Genomic DNA, 27,781 nt, shown 5'->3' with positions numbered 1-27,781 from the left:
CATCTGAAGAGCTGGAAGCCCCCACTCAGCTAACAGATACACAGGCCTGGAAGATCTTGTGAAATCATCAAGCTCATCATTTATTCACAGCAGGTGTTTAAAAAGAAAAAAAAAAAGAAAATCAATTTCAAGAGTTTTACAGCCTTTGAGAAATATGCTTCCCTGCATAAACCGGATGAGAGGCTTAGCTATTTGAGCAGAGATTTAGAAAGATAATAGATCAGTATTAAAACTTAACAAATATCCTGCCAGACAGGCCAGGCAATCAAAACCAAAAATCCTTACCCACCAGGGGCCAAAGACACCAAAGCAGCAGGTAACACATTATAGGGAGCTTCTCGCTTGCATCAGGCACTGTGCTGCCTTTAGGTGCCTACGGGTGCAGCTCTCTCCCCTCTCCTTCCCTTTCCTCAATCGCTGATTTTTGAGGACAGAGGAAGAAAAAGTGATCACAGAACACAGGATCTACCTTCAGCAGCTGCTGCAGCACAGAGAAATCGAACTCCGACAGGCAGACAGCGCACATACAAACCGAGCGGTGCGGAAATCTTCCCATCGCTCTCTTCCTCCAGGCCAGACGCGTGGGACACAAGCGGCTCAGATCCAGGAACCGGGAGATCCCAAATCGTATTTCACATTGCTCTCACGGTTCCAATGCTGCCATGTAGAGCGAGTGCAACTGCAGATATTAGGTCAGACTTATTTTTAGGTGCTCCAGTCCTTTGCTCCCCCCCCCCCCCCAAGTAACTCTGATCAAACTCGTTCTTGGAACTTCGGAACAGGTTCAGCACTTCCAGCCTGTAGGACGTCACTTCAAGCGAGATGCCAGAGAAGAAAGAAACAACAGATGCTGGCATCACTTTATCATTTTCTACTTTATTACTTCAAATTAACAACCACGATAAAGCTCAAAAAAGTCCAATATTTACACAGGAAAAAAGTACAAAATCCCCCCCAAAGTTCTTCAGGTTTTTTTTTTGTTTTTTTAAATTACAAAGTAATAAAAAGTTTTGCTCTTTAATTAAAAAAAAAGAGAGAGACAGTAAGAGGGGTAAATAAATTAGGAAAAAAATAAGGAGGAAAAAAAGTGTTAAATAGAAAGGATAAAAACGAACAAACAAAAAGATTAACCCCCACCCTCCCCGCCCTGCCAACAACCCATTGGCTCCACACTACAGTGACAGTGTGTCTGCTACAGGCCATAGGTCGCAGTGGTGATCATTGTGTTTCAAAGCCCCAAGTGCTACAAAGCAGCTTGAGTATTCCTAAATTATATTTAAAAAGAAGTAAAGTTGGGGGTCAGGGAGAAGAGGGCAGGAAGGGGTTGTGCATGTATGCTGGATCTTACTCAGGGCTGAGATGGAGAGAGGAAGAGCCACTGCTCTGAAAAAAAACCCATTCAACTCCAGTTTGTGTGCCCCTCTCTTCTCCTTGAGTCCCACACTTTCTCTGCAGGAATTAAAACAAGTTGTAATAAAAAGAAAAAAAAAACAAAAACAAGACAAAAAACCCACACAGCTAGACAAAAAAAGACCCTGCTGCAGGGAGGGGAAGGGGGTTCGCATCCTCCTGTCTTTCAGCTTCAGTCTTCTCATCCTCCTTGTAACCAGGTGCCTCTTCACACATCCTTTGGTGCATGAGGACTGCTCAGATCCTAAGTCTGGCACTTCCCCTTACAGCCCAAAACAACACAGAAGAGCCACTCGAGGAAAGGAAGCCTGAGTCATATGATTAGGCCATTGCTACAATCCCCCTCTCACAGCTTAAGATTCATTTCATGCTTGAGAAAATAATTTGTTATAATAATGATAAAACTCAAAAGACTTTACCATCAAGCATGGCTGGAATCCAATTCCCTCCCAGCCCATAAGACTCCTGCAAAAAAAGAAACATCCACCCCTGCCCTCAGAGAAAAAGGACAGCAAAGTTAAAATTTAGATAGCTAGAAACCATTTGATTTGAAAAAATAAAAGAATAAAAAGCAAAGCAGAGGAAGGTTAAAAAAGAAAAAAAAAAAAAGACAGACACTAAACAAGGAGCAGACGGTCAGGAAAGGGAACTGGGGGAAGCCAGTGGGGGCAGTGGTAGGGCCAGGATGGGGCTGGGGGGGCAGCTGCGCAGAGGCAGCAGAGGTGTTCCTGCATGGCTCCCACGTCGTCAGCTTCTTGGAGGCAATCGTGTTTGGGGGCGCAGGTGGCCATCTCAGAAACGGCTCGCACCAGCATGGAGGCGCAGCTTGACTCCTCGTCATTGGCAAAAAAAAAAAAATAATAAAAAAAATCTGTTTTTTTGTTTTTTGTCTTTTTTAATTTTTGTTTGTTTTTGGATTTTTGTTTTTTAAAAGAAAAATACAGTGAAGACACTAGGGAAAAAAAAGAAAAAGGTAAGAAAAAGTTAGAAGAAAATAGGCTCTTCCCAGCATGTCCAATGCCAAATGGAATTTAGCAGACCAAATTATCCTTTTCTTTTATGCTTCTACCACCCCTCAGAGCTACGCTGTCCAGCTACTGCTGTTTCCCCTTGAAGGGGCACTCACTTGCTGCGCAAAGTCTCACAAAAATCTCATACGTGACACTGCTCAGCATCCTCCTCTCCAACACTGTCACATTGCCAGAAAAGCATTCATTAAGAACTAACAAAATGGCTCCCTAGCCTGGCACTTCCTCTGCCCTCCCTGCCCTCTGGGAGAAATGGAGGAAAGATACTTTTACATGCAAGATAACACATCCTCAAGGCTTTGCCAGCAAACCTTACTCTTCCCTCTGAAGCCAAAAAATCATCCTGTCAAGGTAAGACAAAGGGGAAAGGAAATGCACCAATATCCTACAGCAGCAAAGTTTCAATCTGATGTCGAGCACCAAAAATTCCCTCCTTGGGGGAACCCCAAGCATGAGGATGGACTCACCTAAGCAAACACTGGTCCAGTGGCAATTGCTCCTCACTTCCCAAGGTGATCAAATGGCACGCTTGTCTAGAAAAGAGAGAGGAAGAATGGTCAAGGAATTGGGAGCGAGCAAAGGACACAGAGGACACAAAACCAGAGAGGCTGTGTATTTCTTCGCCTCATTCTCTCTATGGGACAGCCTCCCTCCCACGTTTACCATTCTACTTCTCCAAACCACTGTGGTCTGGAAGACAAACACACGAAGGTTTGCTCTGAGCAAAGCAAAGCTAAGAAGACTGTACTGAACATGGTGTCTAGAAAATTTGTAACTGAATAGTGATGGCATCACCTGGTTCCACTCCCCTCAACACACAGTAGGTGCTTCAGGCATTGCGTTCACATCAACACCAGCAAGTCAGGTAAAAACCACTCTGGGGCCGTTAAGTCTTTTTGGAACAGGTAAGCCAAGGCCATGTATATCGCAGCAGGGACTCACCTGTGATGCTGAAATCCGTGACACTTCTTGCCGTCCTGTGAGGTCAGATGAGGAAACATTAGCAGGAGCTCCTCGGTGTAACCTCATGCTGACCTTCCGCTCCCTGTCCACTCGTGAGATTGCTCTGGGAGATGTGTTTCCTATCAGAGGCAGAGAAACGTGAGGCAAGAACATCATTCAACACTCAGCTTCCAGTCAGTAACAAAGGGGACCTCCCTCTCTCCCCAAGCCTCAGCTCTCCTAGCCCACTCACCGGACTGTTGGATTCGGGAGGTGGGGGTGGAGGCCATGGGCTCAGCAACATTGCGAAGACGGTTGGCAGTGGCTCCAGCAGGTGGGCCAGGGGGCAGCGCTCGTGTAGCCGAACCCCGGAGCTGTCCCATCCGCTCTTCTCGCTCGTGCTCTCGCCGCTCCCGATCCATGTCCTCAGGGTTGCGGGCTGCTCCCTGAGGCAGAGAGATGAAAACTCTGTCATGCACAGCTGTCAGGCAGGGTAGAAAAAGAGCAGCAACCCCAGCTAGAAAATTCATTCCAAGAAAGTATAGCACAGGGCAGAGCTCCAGCCCCAGAACAAGTTCTCCCCAACCATCTTCCACTTCACCCAAAAAGTTTCAGTCTCCTCCATGAACCCAAGAGAAATAATGTGGCATTATAGCTGCTACTGCAATCCACATCTCTGACTGCGGTTTTCTCCATCTGAAAAAACCTTTCTAACTACACATAGTTATAGAACTATGTATATATTGACACACATGCTGCATCAGACACACTCACTAATCCAACAGTAGAAATAATCTCAGGTTAAGACCACTGAGTAACTCTACCTCTTTTCAGCATGTTTGCCTGGTCCCTCCTTTCAAGATGCCCCCTATGGGTAAATGCAGTCACTCAAAGGACAGACAGTTTGTCTTTCTTCCCCCATCCTCATGCCAGGAATCAACCCCTGCCCTCCAGCCCCTTCCCAACACACTCACAAATTTAAGCATGTTCCAGTCAAAAACGTAGTCATAGGAAAAGCCCTGGCGGTGGAAGAGGTTGCGGAAGAGCTGCCGCAGGTATGAGTAATCAGGTTTGTCATCAAACCTCAGTGAGCGGCAGAAGTTGAGGTATGTCGAGAACTCAGCTGGAAAGGTCAGAGAAAACAGTTGGCTGTTAAACACAGTCTATCCCCTAGTCCCACTGGGCAACCACAGCCTTTCAACAGCAATGTGCCAGACCAGAACAACACAAGCACAGAGCAGTGTAAAGAGGAAAAAGGAATCTGCTGGCTGCAGAACTCTGACCACAGAGAAGAGCCCATCCTTATTTTAACTGAAAGATACGCTTGCACATCACTCTTTTTCTGTCTGCTTTTTCAATCAAGAAGTAGTAAGCCACAGAACCTGCTGAAGAAGAGTAAGAACACATCTCTAAAAGACAGGTGGAGTTAAGATTTGGGAAGCCAGGCCTAGGTGGTATGAAGATGACCAATGCAGTCCAGAGCAGCACAGACAGGAGTGGCTGAAAATTACATAAGAGCTGTACTTGCTCAGGGTAGAGATCCTCCTGGTCAAGTAGCCTGTCTTGAACAGTAGCCAAAAGTGGACAGCTATAGAAGAGTAAGACCAGGGCAAGCACATCTGAAACTTCCATTTATATTTGCCCAGCTTCCACCTATTTTCAGCTCAGAGATTTCCTGAGCTGGATATGGTTTCTAAGGGCTTAATAATCCTCAGTAGATCTCTTCCATGTAGTTGTCCAATACCTCCTGTAACTCCTGTAAGCTTTAAGCAGCTGTAAGATCCTCTGGGAAGGAGTTCTACAGGTCTACTACCAGCTGTGTGAAAAAACACAGCCTTTGTGTTCTTGCATTGGAATAGAAAAGAAAAACCAAAAGCAAGTAGTCTCACCTAAAGTTCTGGAGGCACAGGGAGAGCGCAAACTTCTACCATCTCTCCTCTAGTTCTGTTTCACAGACTGAAGACTTCCAGCCCACTTAGCTACTTCTTACATAGAAATCATCTCACCTCTGACCACTTCCTTCATTTTTGAGACCTTTTCCAGCTCTACTTTACCCCTTCCAAAACGGAGGGAAGGATCAGCACTATACACTGCATGTAAAGCGTGGGCGGGCCACAGATTTATGCATACTGTTTATGCTTTTCTACCTCTCAATAATTCTTAATATTTGATTTGCATTTTTCTATAGCCACTAAGCATGGCTACGGAATCATACACTGCAACTGTAAGATTTCATTCTTTAGTGGTAATGGTCAGCTCAGAGCCTATTACTTTACATGCGACATGAAGACTGATCCTCCTACTCTCCCCGCACATACATCATTCCATGTTTACCTGAATAGAACTGCATTTGACACCACACTGCCCAGTCACTTCTGGGATTCTTCAGTCAGCCTACATCCTTACTATCCTGAGTAACTCAATACCATCAGCATACTCTTCGACCTTGCTGCCTATCTCTTTTCCAAATCATTTCTGAGGTCCTACAGACCCTTCTCAGCATGTTCACATTCTTAGTAACACCCCAAATATCTACATCATCTACTTCTATATCAAAATGTATCATCATAGGCCTTTTATACTTTCTCTTCACTGGCATCAACAGCACATGTGAGTCCTTGCCAAATGTTTAGGGGTACTGAGCTATGCCCTTCGTGTCTCAGACTCCATGGGGTTCCAGCAGAAGAAAGCTATGCACCAGACAAGAGAGCCATCACGATTAGAGCACTTACAAGGGTACCCTTTGCAGAGCACCTCAATGGGCGTTGACATCTTTTTCTCGCTGATCCTCTCGTACTTTTGGCGCTTGGTGGCAGCCTTGAGGCCCTGCCAGGGCAATGAGCCCAGGTTGAAATACATGAGCACATAGCCCAGACTCTCCAGGTCATCACGGCGACTTTGTTCTGCAGAAGGAAGTTACACAGAGGCAAGGAGTGAGAGGCAACCAAATCTGTTTTGGCAATTGCACAGCTGTGGAAGTGCACATGGAATCAAAGGATTGACAGACTTGTAGAAGAAATTCCAAAACAAGTTCCTATGGGATGTTCCTTACTGCAGAGTTAAAGCACTTCTCTCCACATACAGCCCAAACCACTTCACATAAATGAATAATTCCTCTGACTACCTCCCTACTTGGACAAGCTATAATTCACACAAATATTCAATAGCTTAGAAAAAAAAATGCAGCAACACTGCCTACCTGTTCTTCCCAGTCAAAAAGGAAGGTCACCTACACTTCTCCATCCAGAGCAATACTTAACCCTGGAGATTAGTCATGGCAGATGTAGTTGCAGAAAGACAAAGCTAGCAGAGGTAAGCCCAATACAACTTTTGCAAACACACCTTCCAATTAACCTGCTGATACTCATTATGCAGGGTAGAATGAGGAAATAGTGATCCCTTCTTGAGTTAAACAAATTTATCGATAACTCAGAGAAGCGTAACAGGTAATATTGTGCAAAACTGTTTCCTGATTTGCTTGAATTTTTAAAGATGTAGATAAAAAGGCACAAAGGCAGAGGTATAGTTTGAACAAAAGAATTTTCCCTCCAAAGGGGGAAGACTGTAACTGGCATTCTGATCAACTCTGTTCAGAACAAAGGTTGCTTTAATATTCCATTTTAAGAGCTCATCTTCAGATGCTTACTAAGTTTCCCAAACAAAAATACTTCACACACTCTGAACTTACTCTCTGAAATGGGCAAGCCATTTCAAACTGCAAGTTCCACCCAAAAGGAGTTGATGGCAGAAGCTCAGCAATGGAAAATGTTGACTGAATAACTAAAGCATGGCATTGTTCCCATCCATCCCCCAACATGCATACAAATTCATCTACAAATTTTACCAAGAAGCTCTTACTCCAGTTCCCCTTTCTCTCCACCCAGTTAAAAAGATACACATATATACTGAAGAAAGTACTAGCCAGAAGACAGGTGCAAAGTTACCCTACGGATGACAGGGCAAAAAAGGTAAACCATTGAAAATGAGTCAAATTATCAACTTAAAAACTGCAGGTTGCACACCTGTTGGTGAGGGTTGCTCAGAGCCTGGCAGCTAAGTTTACACAGCACTGTCTGCTGCTAGCATGCTACAGCTTTGCAGGGCTGAGCTTAACAGGGTTGCTCCTCTTCTTGATTAAGGATCAATGGCATTCAGCAAAAGGAGGAAGAGAACAATACCCCGCATAGCTAAGAGAAAGGCAAAATAAGGTTTGAGGGAAAGCACAAGGTTAGAGGAGAGACTAAAGATCTACCCATTGAATTCAGCAAAATGTGCTGTTGCAGTGTCATGTCCTGTAAGATGTTGCAGATTATATATTAATTCTCTGTATCAATTAGGCGCTACAACTTGCCCCATCCAAACAGAAAGGAGTACTACAGATATCCCTTACTCTGCTAGCTTAACTGAACCTGACTAAGGAAGCTGTAGTAGGTCACCGATACAGATGTCACTGAGGACATTTCCTTCTCCTGCATCCTTCTCAGCTTCCTAGCGTCTTTGAGGGCTAGAGGGATTGGCAAATTAAATATAAATTAGAAGAAGAATAAAAGGCACTATGATTGCAGAAGAAAAGGAGGGTTTCATCACTTCAGAACTGAGCTGAGCGCACCTCTGGCTCATAGCACGGGAAAAGCAATAAAAATGTAGAGTGTTCCAAGAGAGAGTAGAGGAAAAAGAAGCCCTGCAGATACCCTAGATGTCTTAATTTGAGCATGCAGAATTAACAGCATTTTCTGACCTCACTAACTTACTTAAGTTCCCTGCTTTAAAGGGACTAATACTTCCTAATCTCATCAGGCTACATAACTGTCTGGAAGATGCTTAGATACTATACAGAGAGCATGGAAAAGAAACTCACAGTTTTTCATTTGGGCTAAGGCCGGGATGCATGCGCCCACTTAGGGCTGCATTACATGCCAAGCACAGCAAATAAATAAGTAAAATAGTATTTGTTAATAACCCACTTCCCAACTGAGACAGGAGGCCTGTGGAAATGGAGTCAGAACATACATCCAGAGTGGCCTGAAAGCACGAGCAATGAGGGCAACGTCTCTTCTGCAACCTGACAGCCCCTGGCTTGTCCATATTGCAGCTTTAAAAGCCTGCAATTCTGGGTGTCCCTGTCTGGAGGAGTAGTGAGATAGGGGAGGAACTACAGAAACCCTCTTGACAGACAAGTTTGCCTTTTAGGAATGGATCAAGATCCTGCCTCCAGAATCTTGCTTGAACTCCACGCTGCTTAGTGCTAGGCTGGACCACGTTTCCACTCACATGCAGCAGAGCAGCTTTGATCACAACTGCTGACTCGGCCCAGAACAGGAGATGTTATAGGAATTCCTGGGCACAATCCTAGTGATTTGGGAACAATCAGAATTAGAGAGTTGAGGTTAAGACTAAAGCCTATGGAGGACGCTACAAGCCCTTACTGGAAGCGAGGAGATAGGTTACAAAAAACAAACTGAAAAGCTCACTAGTATACGTGATACACACACAAATACACCTTTATTGTGTCCTAATCCAGTAATACAAACAAGGAAAAAGAACTGTAAGCAGGAGAACAGTTATTAAATGACGAATGCTAAATGTGACATCCCCAAAAGTGTCATTGCTCAGGTACATCTGGTCATTGTAGCCCATTTCAACAATGTTAGTGAGATTGAAGTCTGTGAGGAGCCTGAATCATCAGCATGACAAGCCACAATTGCAAAGCAATTATATTGGAATTATTTGTGCAGATCCCAAAACAATTGCAGATTTCTTTCACCTGTAACCCTAACTGCAAGATCCTGGGTTAAATCTTGGTGGTGGTAAGGAACACAACAATTCCTACATCTCGTTTCTCTATTTCATCCTTTATTACTATCACACATTCTCAAGCTTATCTCCAAATTTTTTTCTTTTTGCCTTGCCTCATATGTCACAGAACACTAGATAACATTAATTTTCTGCTAACTCTAGACAGCAAAAGGGGAATAAAGTTTTTCACCTCTACACTCTGGAGAAACGTTACTTAAATCTCACCACCTTTCACGTTTAAAGGCTTGACTATCATTGACTCACTGTCACAGCATCTCTAGGAAGCAGGCAAAAGCATCTCACTTTACTGATTGAGATGAAAAAACAGAAACACAAGTGATATGAACGCATGTACAGAGCGAGTTAGTTCAGAAGCAGCATTACAGCCATGACCTGCACCTAACCTGTGACACCATGCTGCACTTCCTCTCTGTTATTTCAGCTTCTCAGCTCTTCCTACAATAGATGGCGGACTGCCTCTTTCATAAGACACCGATCCTTTCCTCCCTCTCTCAGGAAACCCACTCCAATATAAAACCCAAGGCTGCCTTCCCACACAACCCAGTACAGCACCTCAAATCCAGCCACCTTGCAAGGAATTCCCCCCACCGTAGTTATGAGCGGCACGGAGATGCAGTGCCAGTTTCCTCCTACTTCCAGGGAGGCTCCCAGCCAGCCCACGCTGCAACTCCAAAAGTGGGTCCCCAGCAGGAGCTGAGTCAGGGTTGAGGAGCAGGAAGGTGAGTTGCCTGGTGAAAACATACTCAGGCAAGGAGAAGAGATCGAGGATTGGCTACCTCAGATAAAGTTCAGGACCAAACTTGTTTCTTTGCAGTCAGAACCCCTTCCTGGTCCCCAGAAAGGTGCTTCCCCTCAACCCTTCCCAAAATAGTGTTGCTCCCATGCGGGAATCCCTATAAATCAGATCTCTTCACTGGAGCCACTCCAGATGCAAGCAGTCTTAACCAAGCCATGTTCTCCTGATTACATATTCAGATTTGATTTTGTATGTTCTGGGACTACGCTTCCCCTTTCTCTCCCCATAGCATAATAGCCTTTAATAGCACACAAAAAGCTGAAAAAGGTGACAGGGAGCAGGACCACTGTAAGAACTTCAGGACCTGCACAGCCTTAACTGATACTATCTAGAACATGCAGTCAGGGAGGACCTGCCCCCACTCCTAGTCTCCTCTTCTCCAGACAGAATCCACCAGGCTTCTTCCAAGACTGTCTCCTGGGCACCCCAGGCATCTATTTTGGACTTTACAAGCTCCAGAGGGTGCAAGGGACTCTCATCCCTAGAGCATGTGAAAATTGACTGGAATGCATGAACCAAAGCACGCACAATCTAGTGATTCCCCCAACAGCAATTCTCCAGCTGTGGAAACCCTCCCCAATCTTGCCTCCTACTTTTTCCCCAGTCACTAGAAAAAGAATGCGTTTCCTCCAGACATTGGAATGCCCAATCCTTAGCTTGCACATTCAAATAAAGGCATTTATCTGCTTGCTATTCTTGTCACATGAACATCCTAGCACCTGGTTCCTTCCCTCTCCCTAAATTACGTTAATGAAACCTTACATCGGAGAATTTAGTAACTGAAAAGTCAAAGAATTCAGAGTGACAGTTCCCATGGCAATGCTGCTAACTCACAAACATGTCTGTCATTTACCCTGTGGCAAGGTCTGGAGAAACAGGAACTCCAGCTGCAACTCTGACACCACCATCCCTTTTCCTCCAGGCAAATCAGGTAACCTTTCTGTGATTCAGGGCAACTATCTGCAATGTGGAGATAATACGTCTGAAACCTGTTGCACAGAGTAATTCATACCCAGAATTTTGGAAGCAAAGGGGATGATGAGAGAGATTGTTGTGCTCAGACTGATGGCCAATGCAATTTGCTCTTGGATTAGTGTTCAGACATTGTTTGTTCATCCTGGTACACTAGCCAAGTGCCAGTAGCGAAGGACTAAGTTAGGGGTAGTATGAATAATGAAGGCCTTCAAAAAACTAAAAACAAACCCCCCTGCACAACCAGACATTTAGTCTCTCGTGCTCAGTTCAGACAGAGCAGGCACACACAAAAGGGTCGACAGACATAGCAGTAGGAATTATTTTGCGCATGTCTCCTTGTGGTAGTTACCATGGCTGTGGAAATCTTGACTGAGAATTCAATGGAGAGTCAGTTATATATAAGCAGGTCAGGCCAAAATACAGTAGGCCAACTCAGAGAGCTCTACAAGAACTATTTTTACTATGTGGAAGAGGTCAGGAGATCACAACCCACTCTCAACATGCAGTGCTCCCCATATCAGTGCAAATGACATGTTCTCAGCCTATAGTTATACCATATTACCAGAAAACAACAGTGGGAACCTGCTGTATTTTCTGCAGGTAAAAATCACAGCTCCAGATTTCCAAGAAGCCATCTGCAACAGAGGAGAATAGCAAGCTTTCCCCTAGTAAGAATGAGGACGTGAAATCTTGTGAAAGCTGTTTAAAGGTTTGGGTTCTCCACTCCGATTTTCAAATTCCCAGCTTATACTTTTCAGAAGCAGCTCTCCCAAACATGAACTGAGCTGCAACAACAAGGTGCTGCTTCCCTGAGTCTGCAGGCAAGACAGATTCAGTTTCTGCTGTTCAGATTTGCCAGTCAGCAGCAGAACAAAGTTTGTTCACAGCCGACTTTTACTGCTGCTAATCAGGACCCTGTAGGCAACTGTGAAACTCTCCTACTCTGTGGCTGACAGGCAAAGCTTAGCCCAAACAGGAGAAAACAGGTCAACACAGGAAAAGAGGCCCTCTGTAAGGGAATGGAAGAAAAAACTGCAAGAGAGGTCTTCATCTCTGTTCATCACAGCAATCAGACATGTTGAGAAAGAGTCTCTGATCCAAGAGCTCATTCCCAGCACAAGAGTTTGGAGGATTTAAGCGAGGTTAGCATCCTGGGTACTGACCTGCGTGAGGTACGTACAGAACCTGGGACCATGCCCTGGACCATCAGCAGTAAAAGACCTGGCTGAACTCTCAGCACTGTTTTCTCGCATAGTTTTATTACCACAGTACTAGTCACAGAAACTAAGGGCAGAGCCCTACTTCCCTCAAGCTGTTTCACAATCTCTCTCAATGGTGAACAGGGCAGTTTGGTTTACAGACACCTATGCATTTTGAAGGCCCAAAAAAGACAGTGCTCATTATCACAAAATCTGAATGTCCAGGAGGTAGGAAACTGCTCCCTTCTCACCCACCCCCATCTTCAGCTTCTCCTGCATTTCTAGTAGATGGCTATTCCTGCCCTTAGTGGTGGATGACAGGACTATCACGTTATTGTAATGGGCCTCTATCTTCCAATTCTTATAGTTACAAAGAAAAAAAAATACACCCAAACAAAAAAACAAACAAGAAGCAAACACCACTGACAAAGGCACTCAAGAGCTAACAAAAGAGAGGTTTCAATTACACATACCCCTAAAGGCTTAGTACCTGTGAATGCCTCCTTTACACATCTATCAGCCTGCAAAAATTGTACAAGGCAGAGTTAGTAGCAGTAAAGTTCGGGAGATCACATCCTTGTTGCTGATACAGAGCCCCACAGTATTTAAAAAGTGCACAAACACATGCCAGCAGACAATTTCTGCCTTCAGGAGCTCCAAGTGCCACAAAAGGCAGGAGGGGTAACAGAGTCATAGCAACATTAAGTTATTTGCCCATGATCCCTGCACAGGTCAGCAGCAGAGCCAGGCACAGAATCTGACAGCCTTATGGAGTCCCAGGCCAGTGCCCCCCTTATTGGGCAATGCCCGCTCTCATGAGCTAGAAGTGGCTCAAATTCAAGACACAGGAGTTCTGCGACCTTCAGTAGAGAAGCCACCACTCCTCCCACTGGGCACATACAATCTCCCACAGAAAGCCTCACCAAGACGCGACAGCAGGCTCACCGATTCCCAGGTGGGTGTTGATAGAGGCATAGCGGGCTGTGCCAGTCAGATTCTTGTTTTCCCGGTAAGGGATGTGCTGGTGGGTCCGGGCATCTCGGTATTTCTTGGCCAAGCCAAAATCAATGATGTACACTAGGTTGCCTTTTTTGCCAAGCCCCATAAGAAAGTTGTCTGGCTTCACATCCCGGTGGATGAAGTTCTTGGAATGAATGTACTCAATACGGCTGATCTGGAGGTGGAAAAAATAGCGGGAAAGTGAGAAAGAGGCTTATGATAGCCGCACCATTACAAACCTATCCTATCCAGGACATTGGCCTGTCAGAACAAGGAAGGGGACACACTGCAGAGAGCATCAGAAATGACAGCCAAGGGAAAATGCACTTTCCCACCCTCCAGAAGCGGAAGGATTTGGAAATGGAATACAACCCTGCACAAGAGCACATTCCTCAAGCTGGATAGGTCACTGTTAGCATCACAAGAAAAGACAGGAAGCAAATTTGTACAAACTAATAAAACTTGAGCTACAGAATTTACACTGGTCAACTTTCAAACTTAGACTGGGTAAGGAGAGAGAACAGAACAACTAAGGGGCCTAAACTCAGGGTATGAGCAGCTGAGTCAATACAGATAGCAGTATCAGTCATTCGCCTCATGGACAAAAACATCTATGCATGCGATGCTAGCACAGGATGAGAGGCAGGGGAAAGAGAGGAGGGACTGAGATCAGGAAGAGTCAGTAATGCCTATCTTCTGGGCTCCCAGCTTCACCAAGAAGGAAAAACCCAGAAGCCACTTGCTGCTAAACAAAAAAGCCTGGGATATACCAGTTCTTGAGCAGAGGGGATAGGGAAAAAAAAAAAAAAAAGCACAGAAAAAGGAGAGGAGGCACAAATGCTTTTAGAGGAAACTCACCATCTGGTCTGCCAGGAGCAGAACTGTCTTGAGACTAAATTTGCGGGAACAGAAGTTGAAGAGATCTTCCAGGCTAGGCCCTAAGAGCTCCATCACCATCACGTTGTAGTCCCCCTCTGCTCCACACCATTTAATGGAGGGGATACCCACTGAGGAAAGAAAAAAAAAATATAAGCCCTCGGAACAGAGAACTGCTGCATCCCCTGCAGAGAAGATCATATATAATACCAAGCCATTTCCTTTCCAAGACTCTCCAGAATAGTTTCATTCTTCAAGCACTCCCCTAGCCCCATCCCTTCTTCCCCTTCTCACCTCCTCCCTGCATCATCTTGTAGAACTTGCTTTCAATGTGGAGCTGGGGATGCTTGGTTTTGACACATTCCAATTTGATGGCCACCTCTTCACCAGTCGCAATATTGGCTCCTGCACACAAATGAGGATGAAATGAAGATTATACAAGTTTCTACTGAAGCTAAACACATTTAACAATGCCCATGCAGATGCCAAAATCTGAAGATTTGCCTCAGAATTTATCCTCTGTGAAAGAAAAGAGAATCAGCCACTTGAACTTCACACAGTTTATAGCACTGCCACTTGCAAAGACAAGCCTACAGTACGGCACACAAAGAGGGAATCAGCTCTCATCCTGCAGACAGGCTAGGACAACAGTTTACAATCTGTCAACCACCCCATTATCTCAACAGGTTAAGTACCAAACCTTGGGAGGACAATCTGTATCAGTAGTAACTAAAATGAGTAGAATTTTAACTATCCCCGATCATAAACTTAACCTCTGAACCCAAGCCAGACCCCGAGGCAGAGATATAGAGTACATCGTCCCCAAGTAAAATTATTAGTTACCTCAGGTCCCAGAAGCCACACAGCTTCAACAGAGCCAATTAGTTCAGGAGGAGACATTGTTAACACTCCTAGCTACCTCTGGTTTCTCTACAGTCCTAACCTGCTCAACACAGACAATTCCCAAATCTCCAGCTTCTCCCTCTCCTCGGGGCTTTAATAATGCCTTTATCTTTTGCCAACACAACAACATTTGTTATATCCAAAATTAGAAGCGTGAAGAAATATACTGAATCCAGTACTGAATTAAGCTACTCAGACGCCTTTGTTGAAGGTACTGCTAGATAGTTCGTGATGACACAAAACCACCTCCCCACACGCTTCTTTCTAAAAAGCGAGCAAGCTGCCAGACATGGAAGCCAGCACTCTGGTCCCAGAGCACAGTGTCAAAGGAGGGACAGGCTAGTCTTTCTGGTATTAGCTGAGAGGATTCCAGATGTTTCACATCATTCGCATCATCCTAAAATGGAAAGAACTGAAAGATCTGTACACAGGTCACAGGAATGGCACTCAAAACTTGTTTCTTCCCCCATCAAATGGCACACACGCTTACACATTCCTTTCCTCACATCAGCAATTATTAGAAGTTGCACTCAAACACAAATCAGAAGTAACAGCTTATGAAACAGCAGAAGTAACAGCTTATGAGAACTGTCATAAAATAAACTACTCTGGAACTTGCAGGCTGAACAAAAGCTGGAATTGAATATGATGTTTTGTGGATACCATCTAGTTAGTTTTGGTAGATCAGGTTAATTCATACCTCTTGATCCCTTTGAATTTTCTACCCTTCACTTTCAGGGTCTACAGAAATGGGTACATATAAATCTGTCTATCCATCCTCTTTCACACACCAGCTCCAGAACTAGACACCAAAGGGGCAAAGGAAAATTTCACATTACTGGACTCTTTCTCCACTGGATCCTAAGAAGATCCATTTCCTGTTGAAGAAATCTGGCACTGCGTTTACACAGAGTTAGTTAAGGGCTCCCTGCTAGCAAAAATACATCAGTTAGATGCTACAGCGTCAGGTCGAGGCAGACAAGCTGACCGGAATTTGTAAGAGAGGAACAAAAATGATCAGGGCCTAGAGGGATTGATTTACTGAGAAAGATTAAAAGAGCTAAATATGTAACATAGACAAGAGATACAACTAAGTAGGGTGGGGAGGAAGAATGGGACATGACAACAGCCTGCAAATATTTGAAGGCTGTAAACATGAAGGAGGGAGAAGAATTATTTAGGGTGCTCTGAGGGAGGGGAAGGAGGAGCAACAGGATGAACTTAATAAATCTTTTTACTCAAGATCTAGGAGAAGGGAAGGGGGAAAGTCCTCTTGAGAACTAGTCATTTGTCCAAGGGTCACTTTCAGAGAAACGCTGACATTTTCCACTTACAAACTACTGGCCAGCAAAATAAGTCTGTGTATGTATTCCCTTCACTCTACCACAAGGCCTTCTTACACAGAGCAGGGGTGGCAAGAGGAAAAGAACTGGAAAGGGGTGGGTGGAGGGGCTCAGATCAGTATAAAAACATGGCCCTGGACTAGCCTCTACTTTTTACATTTGTGTTCAATCACTGTCTGTCATTCAGCATGGAAGCACTCCAGGATACTCAAAAAGGTAGGAGTGTTTCCTTCTCTTTCCCCTGCCTTTGTGGAGACTTTTCTACAAATCCTCTGCAGCAGCTCCCATGTCCTTTCCCTGGCAGTTTTATCCCTATCCCATTCCATCTGCTGACACACAAACAACAGTGAGTCTCGCTGACTTTTGGCAGCTACAGCATGAGTGACACCCCCAAGGAAGTTGAACAGAGAAAAAATGAAGATGTTCTCATCTCCATGTCACCCTGCACATTTAGGCAGATGACAATGTATCCCTATGCTGTTTGCATGTGGAGTATGATATCTGTGAGGGCACAAAGCAGGAAAAGGGAAGGGACGGTGGGGGGTACATCATGAAAACATAGATTGCACAATATTTGGATATGCCATTCAAATAGTCAACATGGCCTTCTGCCCCACATCCTCCACAGCCTCCACTGGTGTCAGTCTCCTAAGGAAAGCAGAAACAGCTGTGCAGCCTAGGATATGAAAACTGTAACAAGGAGCAGTTCTTTGCTGAAGGGACACTGACTAAGCACTTCGAGCTCAGCCCCCTCTGTGCCTTCAGGTGCCTCCCTCTACCATTCTTTGGCTGGAGATGCAGAGTCTACCTAGACACAGACTACACAAAGCCAGAAGGAAATTCAAGGACAAGAGTCTCCTCTGATCCTTTGTTCTGTGCTTTAAAAAAAGATGGTGGTTAAAAAAAAAAAAAAAAAGACATAAATACAAAAGCAACAGTTTTCTGCTCCTTCCTCAGAAGCTACTCTCAGGCAGGAAAGCAACGTGTTTCAGACCAATGCTGCAGAGACTGCCTAGCTTCAGCCAGTCGAGAGACATACGTAGGACTGGGGATAATTCCTAACATCCACCCACAGTCTCGCTCAGCTGTGGGGGCTACACAAATTCAAGTCATTCATCACAAGCTGTTTGAAACGGGGCCCCGGGGACAGACGATGTCACCTGCTAAACAGGATCTTTTCAAAGCGCAGAAGCCTTGCTGCATGTCTGATACAATAAACACCATCCTCCTTTCGCATCAGGCAAGACAACAGACATGGTCTCCACTCTCCCCACAGCCTCCCCCCCCCTCAGCCCCCGCCACTCCTCTCTTGCCAGCTTAGCAACAGAAGAAAGGACGGAAGAAAGGACGGCTGCTGAACAGATGGAAGAAGTCAGATAGGGCGAGAGAGAGTTAACAGGCCAGGAAACAAAGGAAACACACTCCCCTCCCAACAAGGGAGGAGCTTGCAACCAGGAACTGTCCAAAGCCAACAGTGTCCCAGCATGCTTTGTCTGCAGCACAATCCCTAGTTCCTCTCCACCATCGTGCTGAAGCAGCCCAGGGCCACAAACAGCTCTTTCAGTGGATCTCAAGCCTGATGATTTGCAGGAAGTCCAGATATTCCTGCCCTGCCTCTTTGCCAGCACCTCCAACAAAGCACTTCTCTGATAGCCCCAAGTTCTCAGCAGCTCCTCTACAAAGTGGGTTTCATTCTTCCGGGTGAGCATTTTTATAGGCAAACAGGATGGCCAAGGCCTGCAGACAGTCTGATCCGGTTTCTCATCCTCCCCAGCCAATGCAGGGGGAATCCACTCCTCAGTGTATATATCCTTCAAGGTGGAACATGAAGCAAGACATTGATTGCTGTTTGAGACCCAGCCTAGGATTAAGGAAAGTCCATCCTTTGTGTATGTCCATGTGAAAATTCAAGTTTCCTTCCGACAGGAAACCCAAGAATGAATCCCAGGCAGCACAGCACACAGCACCCACTGGTTACAGAGTGGGGGTAAACACTAGTATTCTGAAAGAGAGAAGTTAAGAATAAACTATATAGCCCACACTTACCATCCCATACAAAGCTTGTTTGTGCCTCTTCTATCTCCACACCATTATTAAAGGAAGACTATGAGGTAAATCTGGTGCAGAAGAGAAACTCTAGTGAATGAGTGTCTCTGTTTGAGAAGCAGACAGCGAGAGGATAACATGAGCATAAGCGTCCTCCAGACACACTACCACAGACAACATGCCTGATCCCTCCAGGCTGGGGAGTCACCCAGGCTCCAAGAAGTCTCGCTGTCACTGCTTCAAAACACACTGACCTGCACCTCAATGAGCATCACAAGAGCTTTGATACTGTATTCAAGTAACTTGGCTGAACTCTGCAATTTCAACTCAGGAATCCTGCTGTGCTTGCCACAGCACAGCACTGGAGCTTCCTCTGTTTCTCATGCTTTCTAGTTACAGGCAAGGAAGTCACATCCCCACACAAGAGCCAATGTTTTTAAATGCCTCCTTTATACATGTGAATGACCTGTCATGGGATGTAGAGAAACACAGGGTGAGGCCTCTCCACTCAGTTCCTCCCTTCTTCCTCCACACTTTGCAAGATGATGGCATGCTATACTGCCTCACAGAGGGTCTAAGAAGCTTCAAGCCCATTAGCATACGTAGAAAATGCTGTGTCCAGGTTAACAAATTATCACCCCTTGCTCCCCAGTACCTAAGTATTGAAAGTGTTGTCACCTGACACACTAGCAGGCTGAAGGGCCAGAAAGGAGTGATATACAGGAGTAGGCTGCAATGAAGGCAGTATACAGTGAGTAGGGATCCCAGATCTGTTATTTATCATCTTTGTTCGTGATCTGGATAAAGGTGGAAACAAAGCCTGTTAGCAATGATTCCCATAGGATACTTAATCAAGAGGAACTGCCAACACCAATCAGGAGAGAATAATAAAGCCAGAAAGAACTAGAGATAAAAGCCAGAGGCAGAAAACAAGAGGTGATTTACAAACACAGAGAAGACTAAACTGAACCAAAAGTATACACTGAAAAGAACTTAGGAAGGGATGGACAGATGTTGCAGAACCCAGAAGAGGTCCCATACAATACAGCTGCCAGCACATTAGGGCCAATTCTGCAACCTGACGCTGTTGGTGATGGGGAAAGCCAAGGAGACCCAAAGCAGTCTATGCAATGGCATCACATTACAGATCACTCACATAAGGGTAGCCCTTTACTGTCCAACACTGGAAATGCCACACCTACAATGCTAAGTAGGTTTCCTGCTGCTCAGCAGATGAGCAGATGGACAATTTAGGGGTGGGGGAGCAACAAGAATGAAAAATGGTGGATATACTGAGGGGAAAAAAAAGTACAACTCAACCAAGCAAAGAAGCAGTCAAGGAACATGTGATAATTGCTGTAAGTAACCAAAGGGTGCAAACACAAAGTAGAATGGACAATTATTCAGCTGGCCTGAGGAACTACAACTGAAAAGGCAATGCTGGAAACTGGACAGTAAGTAAAGACTCTCCAGCTTTCAGGGAGGGATGGATCATGCTGCAGGATAGTCTCGCCAACCCAGCCCCAAATAGTTTGAGCCAATAAAAACATCAGTGGACAAACTACCAGGGAACCCATCTACACATCAGGATGCTGGCTTGGGAGAACTTTCCCCAAGTCTTGTGGTAAGAGGAAACCCAAGGTTTCACAAAGCACCATCCACTGACCTCATACAGGTCACTCCAAGAAGTAATTCTTAATCTCATCCTACCCATTACAGATCTGATAGACTTGGACCTCAGCACTTTCACTGGGCCAGCCTCTCCCGCTTGTTTTACACCTCCTTGTCTCAGACCTCTCTCTCACATCTGCTGGACCATTTTTTTTTCCATTGCCAACCATCTCATTAGTTTATTCTTTTCACCCTGAAGCTTTTCCACCCTTTCCACCAACAACTTTTTATGGAGTTTATATACAAACACACAAGCTCAGGAAAAAAAAAGAAAGCAAGAGAGCTGCATACAGTATATGACAAATATGCCCTCAGTAGTCCAACTCTTTATCATCAGTTTGGCCAAACATCAAACATCAGTGTATCTCCTCTGTCAGGCAAAGATGAGCTCATCCCACTCCCTTTGCCATCAAAAACCAACAGCAATCAGCAGTATTCCTTGATGCTCGTTTTCCTCTCCATTATTCCAACCTTACATGGTGTCTACAAACACCAACAAGCACAAAGAACAATGCTATAGTAGAGAAACACGTATCCTCACAGGCAAGTGGGCAGAGACGCACACACTCACCTAGGTATATGTCTCCAAACGAACCACTGCCAATCTTTCTGCCCAGACGGTATTTGTTCCCCACTCGAAGCTCCATGGTTCAGTCGTGCTGAAAAAAGAAGCAAAGAAAATGCAGAGTCAGAGCAGAAACAGGAACTGAATCAATATAAGACTACAGGAGAGACCTCGTCACTTTGGTTTGTCACTTCACCCAGTATTCCAGAGTCTAGATACAGTTATTATTTTGAAATATTTCATTTTCTATATAGGCTCTATTACCTGTCCTTATCTCACGGATATCTAAGGATAGCAGGAGCTTAGAAATACTGCATGAACATGACCCTTTCAGGATTATGTTCCCTTTATGGGAATGCAAAAAGACTGAACCTCTTTCCCACCATTTTTCTTCAGAGACTAAGGGAGCTGGAAACCCTTCCTAAAGATACTTCAGTGGGCAATTGCTCACACTATGAGGAGCAGTACCAGCTCTCTCCACAGTAACCTAAAATAACTGTCACCAGGACAATTCTAACCTCACGAGATACCAGAAGGGATGGGCATAAACCCCTGGGTCAGAGGACCCAGGTCTGGACCAGCACCCTGGGGCAGTTAAACACTGAAACCAAGGGCTTTGAGAAACAGACTCTCTGCTAGTGACTCCACTGTCTCTGGGTGGGGGCTGGCAAAGTGGAAACACCACAGCAAACTGAGCTTGGTGAGGCCCACACTGAGCAGGAACACCATTTGCTATCTCCACACACTTCTGTTGATGAAATCATTGCCTCCATTGCTTTAGCACAGCCTCTCTGCGTTATCTACCCTGGTCTGCTGACACCTTGCTTTTAGCAGCTCAGGCCTTTCCTAGTCCTTCTACTTGAAGTGATTAGCCTGCTACACTGATCAGCATACCTAGACTTAGCCTACTCACCTTTCTCAGAGAAATGACTAGGTAAAAGGCCCACAGTCAAGAGTTTGCTCCACCATCCAACTTCAACTATGCCCTGCTGCTGCAAAGGCCTCTGCTCCAGAATTTCCCCTGTTAACAGCCTCTTCTCCCTCATCCTTTCCATGGCCACCATCCACCAACACAGAGAATGCAGCTCCTTTTAGAAGAATCTGCCACTCTAATTTATGCAATGCCACATTATTAGCGTACAGAACGCAGACACAGAGTCTGTTGGGGACAGGAAAGGTGAGGAATGATTCATGTTTTCACAAGCAGATGAGAGGAACTTTCCCTTGCTGGAACATGGTGGGAAAGAAGCACCACTGAAGAAAAGACAGACAGAAGGAATTGCTCTGTGTCACCATGAGCAAGATGCACGCGCGCATGCACATACACACACAAAATAATCACAGCTCCAGAATTCTAGGCATACTATAAACCCAGAGCTGCTGCTTGTGCCCTGGGAGATGGGATTACAGAAAGAGGAACGGACGAGCTGCAGAGACGCACAGGGAAATAATCCTATCAAGGCATTCAGGGACATTTGTGAACCCTGAAAGCAGAGCTCCTGTCACCAGAAACCACATACAAAACACTTCGAGGTGGAGTCCCCTAACCTACTATTTACTCATGCATGTGGGTTTCTATGCGTCTAAAGACTACAAAACCCTGTGGCTATTTCTGACTTTCTTACTACAACGAATGTAGGCAGAGCCTTGGGAACTGAACCAGGGAGGCGGGCATACCTGTGTGAGGGCGCAGCAACAGACATGATTTTTATCCGCTGCCTGCTGTTCTGTATAACCACATTAGCATATATCCGACTCGCTTACACTCCTACTCCAATAAACGATCAAAGGTCTGTGTCCCCAGGAACCTGTCACACTACCATCACAAAGAAAGCTCTTTAGCTTCCTTCCTTCACTGCTGTGTTTGCCCAGGTCTGCTACCCTTAGCATTTCTGTTTAGGTCCAACTCTCAATTGGGCAACTAGGGCCTAGCAGCCTGCAGAGGCTGGGCAGCAGGTCTCAGCAGGCTCCACTACACGCCAGGCACAGCGGCCTAGCGGTTAGTGCTCTGCAATGCCACAGTCCCAAGCCTAAATTTGGTCCCACCCTTCTGGGACAGACAGGAGCCAGGTTAAGAAGGGTTTCTCACACACCCAGGCAGCAGCCCTTCTAGCTGATTAAGCAACAGGCTCCAAAGGGGAATCTAAAAAATGCTCCAGGGTGAAGTGGGGGACAGCAGGATAATGGAGTGAAGAGTCATGGTCACATACAGCTGTCATTTTGCCTTATCTCCTCCCCAACAACACACACAGACACACACACACACAAAACCTGGGTGGAAGACAGCCAGTTAGCAAGAGTATGGACTCATGGTAAGAGGGCAGGACAGACACATGGACTGACACATGGACACCCCTCAACAATTGCTCTAGGAGTTCAAACATTTACCAGATTTGTTGGCTGCCTCCTACTTCACACACACACCCCACCATCTACAGCTTCTGCCTTTATCATATGATCTTCAGGTCTACTATTACAAAAAGAGTAAGGAGGAAAATATGTATTTTTATATGTTTATATATAAAATAACGTATGAATACGTATTATTTAAGGAAGATTACCCCTACCACCACCATCAGACTTTATTCCCCCCTGCCCTGCCATCTTTCTTGTACTTTCCAGCCAAGGCAATGTTCCCAGGGGCTGCAGAGCAATCATTTAGTTAAACCATTTAGTTTTCTGTAAGGGATTAACACACATACAACCTTAAAGCAAGCATGCTCTGCATGAGTGTTTGCATACATTAATATCCACATTACCCAGACACCTACAATATACTACATAGCTTCAAAAATACTATGTGGCCACCCATGTTGGTTCCACACAGAGTTTTGCACCAATCCCGTTTTATATAATATAAAATACATGCACAAAGGCCATTACATAAACACACAGTATAGTTGATTGGTGTATCAGCACAGTTTCCAACAGAGGACATGCAAACCATTTCAAATAAAAAGAGAGTTATCTCAGCTCCACCTGAAGAGGTATGAAGTGAGAAGACACCTAGGCTACCAAAGGCCAAAGAAAACCAAATACGGAGCGAGTTCAGCAGCTACATAATGGAGGCTGCCGAGCTGAACGCAGCTCCGGCTTTAAGGGGAAGTGTGTAGAGCGGGGGTTGTTTTGCCCATAGATCATAAAGGCTTTACATGGCTTGTGTGTGTTTGTGTGTGAAGGGAATAAAACGAGAGGTACGCAAAAAGAAAAAAATAATTTCAGCTGGCAAAAAATAAAAAAGGAAGAAAAAAGAAAAAGATTCAAGCCCCCCCCCCGGCCTTTTTCAGTTACAAAAGGAGAGGATCTAGCAGCAGATACGGCGCGGGGGGGGGGGGGGGGGAGCACACACACTCCCCGAGCAAATACGTGCATTTAGACTACTGTTTTAGGAAGAAACAGCCACAACAGGAAAACAAAACAGCAACAACAACAAAAATCCCTGATCCCCCCCGCCGCCCCCAGTCCCTACAGGCGAAACGCTACCCGAAGACAGCCTTACTCTGTTTTTTGTTTTTTAATTTTTCCTGATGGGTAACAAAAAGGCATAGAAAACGGCACGGGACTCCTTATTACCTCCCCCTTCCTCGCCACAGTCACCCCGGGAGGCGCAAATCGTTCGAGATAAATCCCCTTTCCCCTCCCTCCCCGCCAATCTCTGCCGTGCACAAAAGGGAAGACCCGTTTCCACCACCACCGTCACCCCCCCAAGGCTGAGCCCTAGCACCCCCCAGCCTCTCTCACACACACCGACACGCACACACACCCTGTTCGTCAGGCATTACACTTTATAAAGGTGCCTTACGGAAGACCCCCACCCCCACCACCGACCCCCACAACCACCGATCACCGGAGGCCAGGGGAGAGCGGAGGCAAAAGGCATCTGCGCGTGTGTGTTTTATGTATATATATATATAAATATATATATATATATATATATTACAAAGAGACGCTGCCGTCAGCGGCGGATCCCCGCGGCCTCCCGGCCGCCAGGATATTCAGCCCTCGGCCCCCCGCGACCCCTCGTTACAAACCACCCGCCGCCCACTCCCCCCTCCACCCGCCCGCCCGCCCCGCCGCCATAGCCCACCCGGCTCCCCGAGCCCCGCCGCGCCGGCACCCCCGAAAGCCCCGGCCGCGGGGGCGCCCCCCTTCCCTGCGCCCCCACAAAGGCGCTTCTGTGCCCCGGCCCCCGGCGCGGCCCATCGCGGCCGGCCGCCCTGCCCTCCCTTCCCCCCCCCCCCCGCGCGTCCGCCCGCCCTCCCTCCCTCCGCGCACACAAAGAGCCGGAGGGGCCGCCTTTCCCCCGGGGTTTGCGCCCCAAGATGGAGGCGGGCGCCCCCCATACCCACCCTGCCGGGAAGGGGGCCGTGTGGGGCTGCTGCTCCGCCGGCTGTCAGGGCGCCAGGCGGCCGCGGCGGGAAGGATGACGGAGGATTGGGGAGGGCTGGTGGCGGCCGTGCCCGGCGCGTCCCTCCTTCGCTCGGCGCGGCGCGGCGCTGCCTGCCGCCTCCCGCCCGCTCGCCGTCCCCTCCAGCCGGCGTGTGCTCGGCACAGCCCGGCGCTCACCCAGTTTCCATTGAGCCCCGGAGCCAAACCCACTGATGTCACCCAGCGCAGCTCCGGCCCTCCTCCTCCTCCTCCTCCTCCTCCCGCCCGCCCGCCGTTAAAGGCACAACCGCCCGCCGCGCTCCGCCGCCGTTGCCCGCCGCCCATTTTGCTCCCGGCGCTCCCCGACAAGCGCCGCGGGGAAGCGGGGCAGCGCCGGGATAGGGCCCGCGGCGCCTCCGGGCGGGAGGTGGGGGGTCCTCTCCCCTCGGTCATCGCCGTGCTCATCGCCCCCGGGTGCGGGGTCTCGTCTCCTCAGCTGGCTTCTCCAGCCCCGTCCTCCTGCCCGCGCCCATGACAGGATCCGTGGATGCCTGGGACGGGCCCAGGACGTCCATGGTCCCCCTCAGACACTCGGGTGCACGTGAAGGCCGTGGGGTCTCTGAGATGTTAAAGCGATTCCTGGCTTGTTACATCTGCTAGAGAGGGTCGTTGCTTCGCAGCCCTGGGCCTCTTGGAAACATCAGGCATCCCTTGGAGAAAGTACTTCAGAAAGTCAACGCGCACACAAACGCACACGCGTACACATAGGCGCGCACCTACAGAGGCTCGCGCGTACACACGAACACAACGCAGCAGCACACGCCGATAGATAACGCGCAAACCGAAGGATCCTGCCCAGGTCCTGAGGTGCTCGGGCGACGATGCCCTCTCCCGCGTGGACTCAGGCGTAGGGAGCTGCGCCGTGGGTGCTCCCCGCCTGACCACCACTCCCCCGGCAGCGGCAGGAGCCTGGGGCTTTTTGGAGGAAAGGTTTTGGGGTTCTCTTCCTGATGCTGCCCAAGTCATCGCCCAAGTCCAAGTCATCACTGCAAACAAACGAGGGAGCGCTCTGAATTCCGGGTGAGGGCACAGACTTGTTAGGGTGTATTTATATACATATATATATATATATATATATATATAAAGTATTTATGCCTACAAACACGGAGAACATGTACAAAATTGCTACATTCCCACAAACAGATTAAGAAAGCCTTCTGGAAAACACACAGAAACATATACACCGGTGCAGTCCTGGTCTTTACTGAATTCTCACCAAAATACTGTTACCCCCATAGGGTGCCAAAGGGCAATCATTCTTCTGGGAAACACGGAAAGAGACATGGGAAGAGCAGAGGGCAAGTTTCACCGAGAAGGAGTTGAAAATGAAGACCACCTACCTACAGGAACTGCATGATACAGTTAGCACTGGTGGAGCTGAACGCTGAGCTAGGTCTGGGGCAGGAGAAGTGGCACTTGGGATGGAGAAAGCAAGCTGGGGCAGGGGAGGAGCAGCCATGGTATTTCAGATCTGCACTAAGGTGGAACAGAAGAGCTGAGGCAGAGAAAGCATTTGAGGGCTAGAGGGAGGTTGGAAGAGGTGGGATATTAGGGTTGAACTGGCAAAGAATGACTGAATGGTCTATGCTGGGGCAGGATTCAAAAGGGAAAGGCTGGTGCAGATGAGAGGAGAGGCAGCACATGGAGTTGGTGGGCAGCAGTGTTAAAACTCCTGCAGATGAGCATTCAGGTGCTTTGGCAGAGCCTGCCTGAGAGCAGCATGAATGGAGGAGCAAGAAAGCTGTGGCACAGGGCTTAGGTCAATTCAACTGACAGAGCATAAAAGGACTTTTTCTGATTTCCTTAACAAGGCTTAACCCCTGGTCAACCCGCAAAGCCGGGCTCCTGAGGAGAAGGAACAGTGTCTGCAACCTCCTTCCTCCCTTTCTCTTTGCAGCTCTGCCTCTGGATGAAGGCAGATCCAGCCTCTGTGAATGATACAGGCAGCTGCAGACAAGAACATGTCATAACAGCATACCAGGTCATCTCTGAGTCCTGCTGAGCCAGCAGGACTGAGGCAATTCATTGTGAGCCCTGGGACCCACTCACCCTTCTGCCATGGGGCACTTAGCAGGATATGTACAGCTGTGCGGGTGACAGAAAGGGCACCTGGACCAGGTCCAGATGGAGGGGCTGGCACTTGAGGAGGCAGGATTGGTAAGGCAGGAGGATTTTTTCAGTAAGCACTCGGGGATGCTCACAGAGCTGCTGAGGCACCACTGAGGCAGTAGGAAAAGCAGGGCCAAACGATACTTAGAAAAAGGGAAAGTAGGCAAATAGGCTGCAGATGGGAATGCAGAAATGAAGTGCACTAGTGCAGCAGGAGGACTTTGGAGGTCAACATAAGTGAGATGTTAGGGAGCAGAGGTAGGTACTGCAGAGCAAGAGCCAGATACTTCCAAGCTTTGAAGACACCAAGATGCCCTCATTAAGGTGGAGCTGCTTTGTCAGAGTCACTGTAAAGTCAAGAACTGCAATTCCTTTAGTCAGGCCAAGGGTGAAGTAGATAAGCGTAACTGGGGAGAGCTCAAGTGGGAGAGTGTAAGAGTAGCATAAGCACGTAGTGCAGCACCCTCTGAACACTCTCCTGGCCTCTTGGAATCAGCAGCGGAGGCACCTTGGGTCAGAGGTGGTGTCTCTGTCCCCAGCAGCTCCCACAACATGTCCCGTTCTGAGTCTATCTCAACTTTGAAATGCACAGCTAAGCACAGGCAATCGAGACGAAGAAACAGAACTAGATGCACTCCACTATTCTGTGCAGCTCCACCAGTGTCATGCAACCC

The 27,781-nt window shown here is 47.0% G+C and overlaps 1 protein-coding gene across 3 annotated transcripts; it reads right to left on the bottom strand.

Annotated features, from left to right (window-relative positions):
- Positions 1-877: 877 nt before the first annotated feature.
- On the bottom strand, positions 878-25,140 carry CSNK1E (casein kinase 1 epsilon). 3 transcript variants are annotated; one of them, XM_062588011.1, is made up of 11 exons: positions 24,920-25,140; positions 20,577-20,664; positions 14,337-14,447; positions 14,025-14,173; positions 13,113-13,341; positions 6,113-6,283; positions 4,355-4,503; positions 3,634-3,826; positions 3,381-3,520; positions 2,906-2,971; positions 878-2,362 (listed from the first exon to the last, which is right to left on the bottom strand). In XM_062588011.1, the coding sequence occupies exons 2-10, from the start codon at positions 20,650-20,652 to the stop codon at positions 2,939-2,941; spliced, it is 1,251 nt and encodes a 416-aa protein (XP_062443995.1). In that variant the 5' UTR covers positions 20,653-20,664; positions 24,920-25,140; the 3' UTR covers positions 878-2,362; positions 2,906-2,938. The 3 variants fall into 3 exon arrangements, with proteins under 3 accessions (XP_062443995.1, XP_062444006.1, XP_062444016.1); XM_062588022.1 differs by having other exon boundaries at positions 878-2,243; XM_062588032.1 differs by lacking the exon at positions 878-2,362 and adding an exon at positions 2,369-2,781.
- Positions 25,141-27,781: the final 2,641 nt, after the last annotated feature.

The sequence above is a fragment of the Rhea pennata genome, chromosome 1, assembly GCF_028389875.1.
Source record: "Rhea pennata isolate bPtePen1 chromosome 1, bPtePen1.pri, whole genome shotgun sequence".
Taxonomy (NCBI): Eukaryota; Metazoa; Chordata; class Aves; order Rheiformes; family Rheidae; genus Rhea; species Rhea pennata.
Note: the sequence above shows the minus strand (reverse complement) of the source record. Positions and strands in the feature narration are given on the sequence as shown.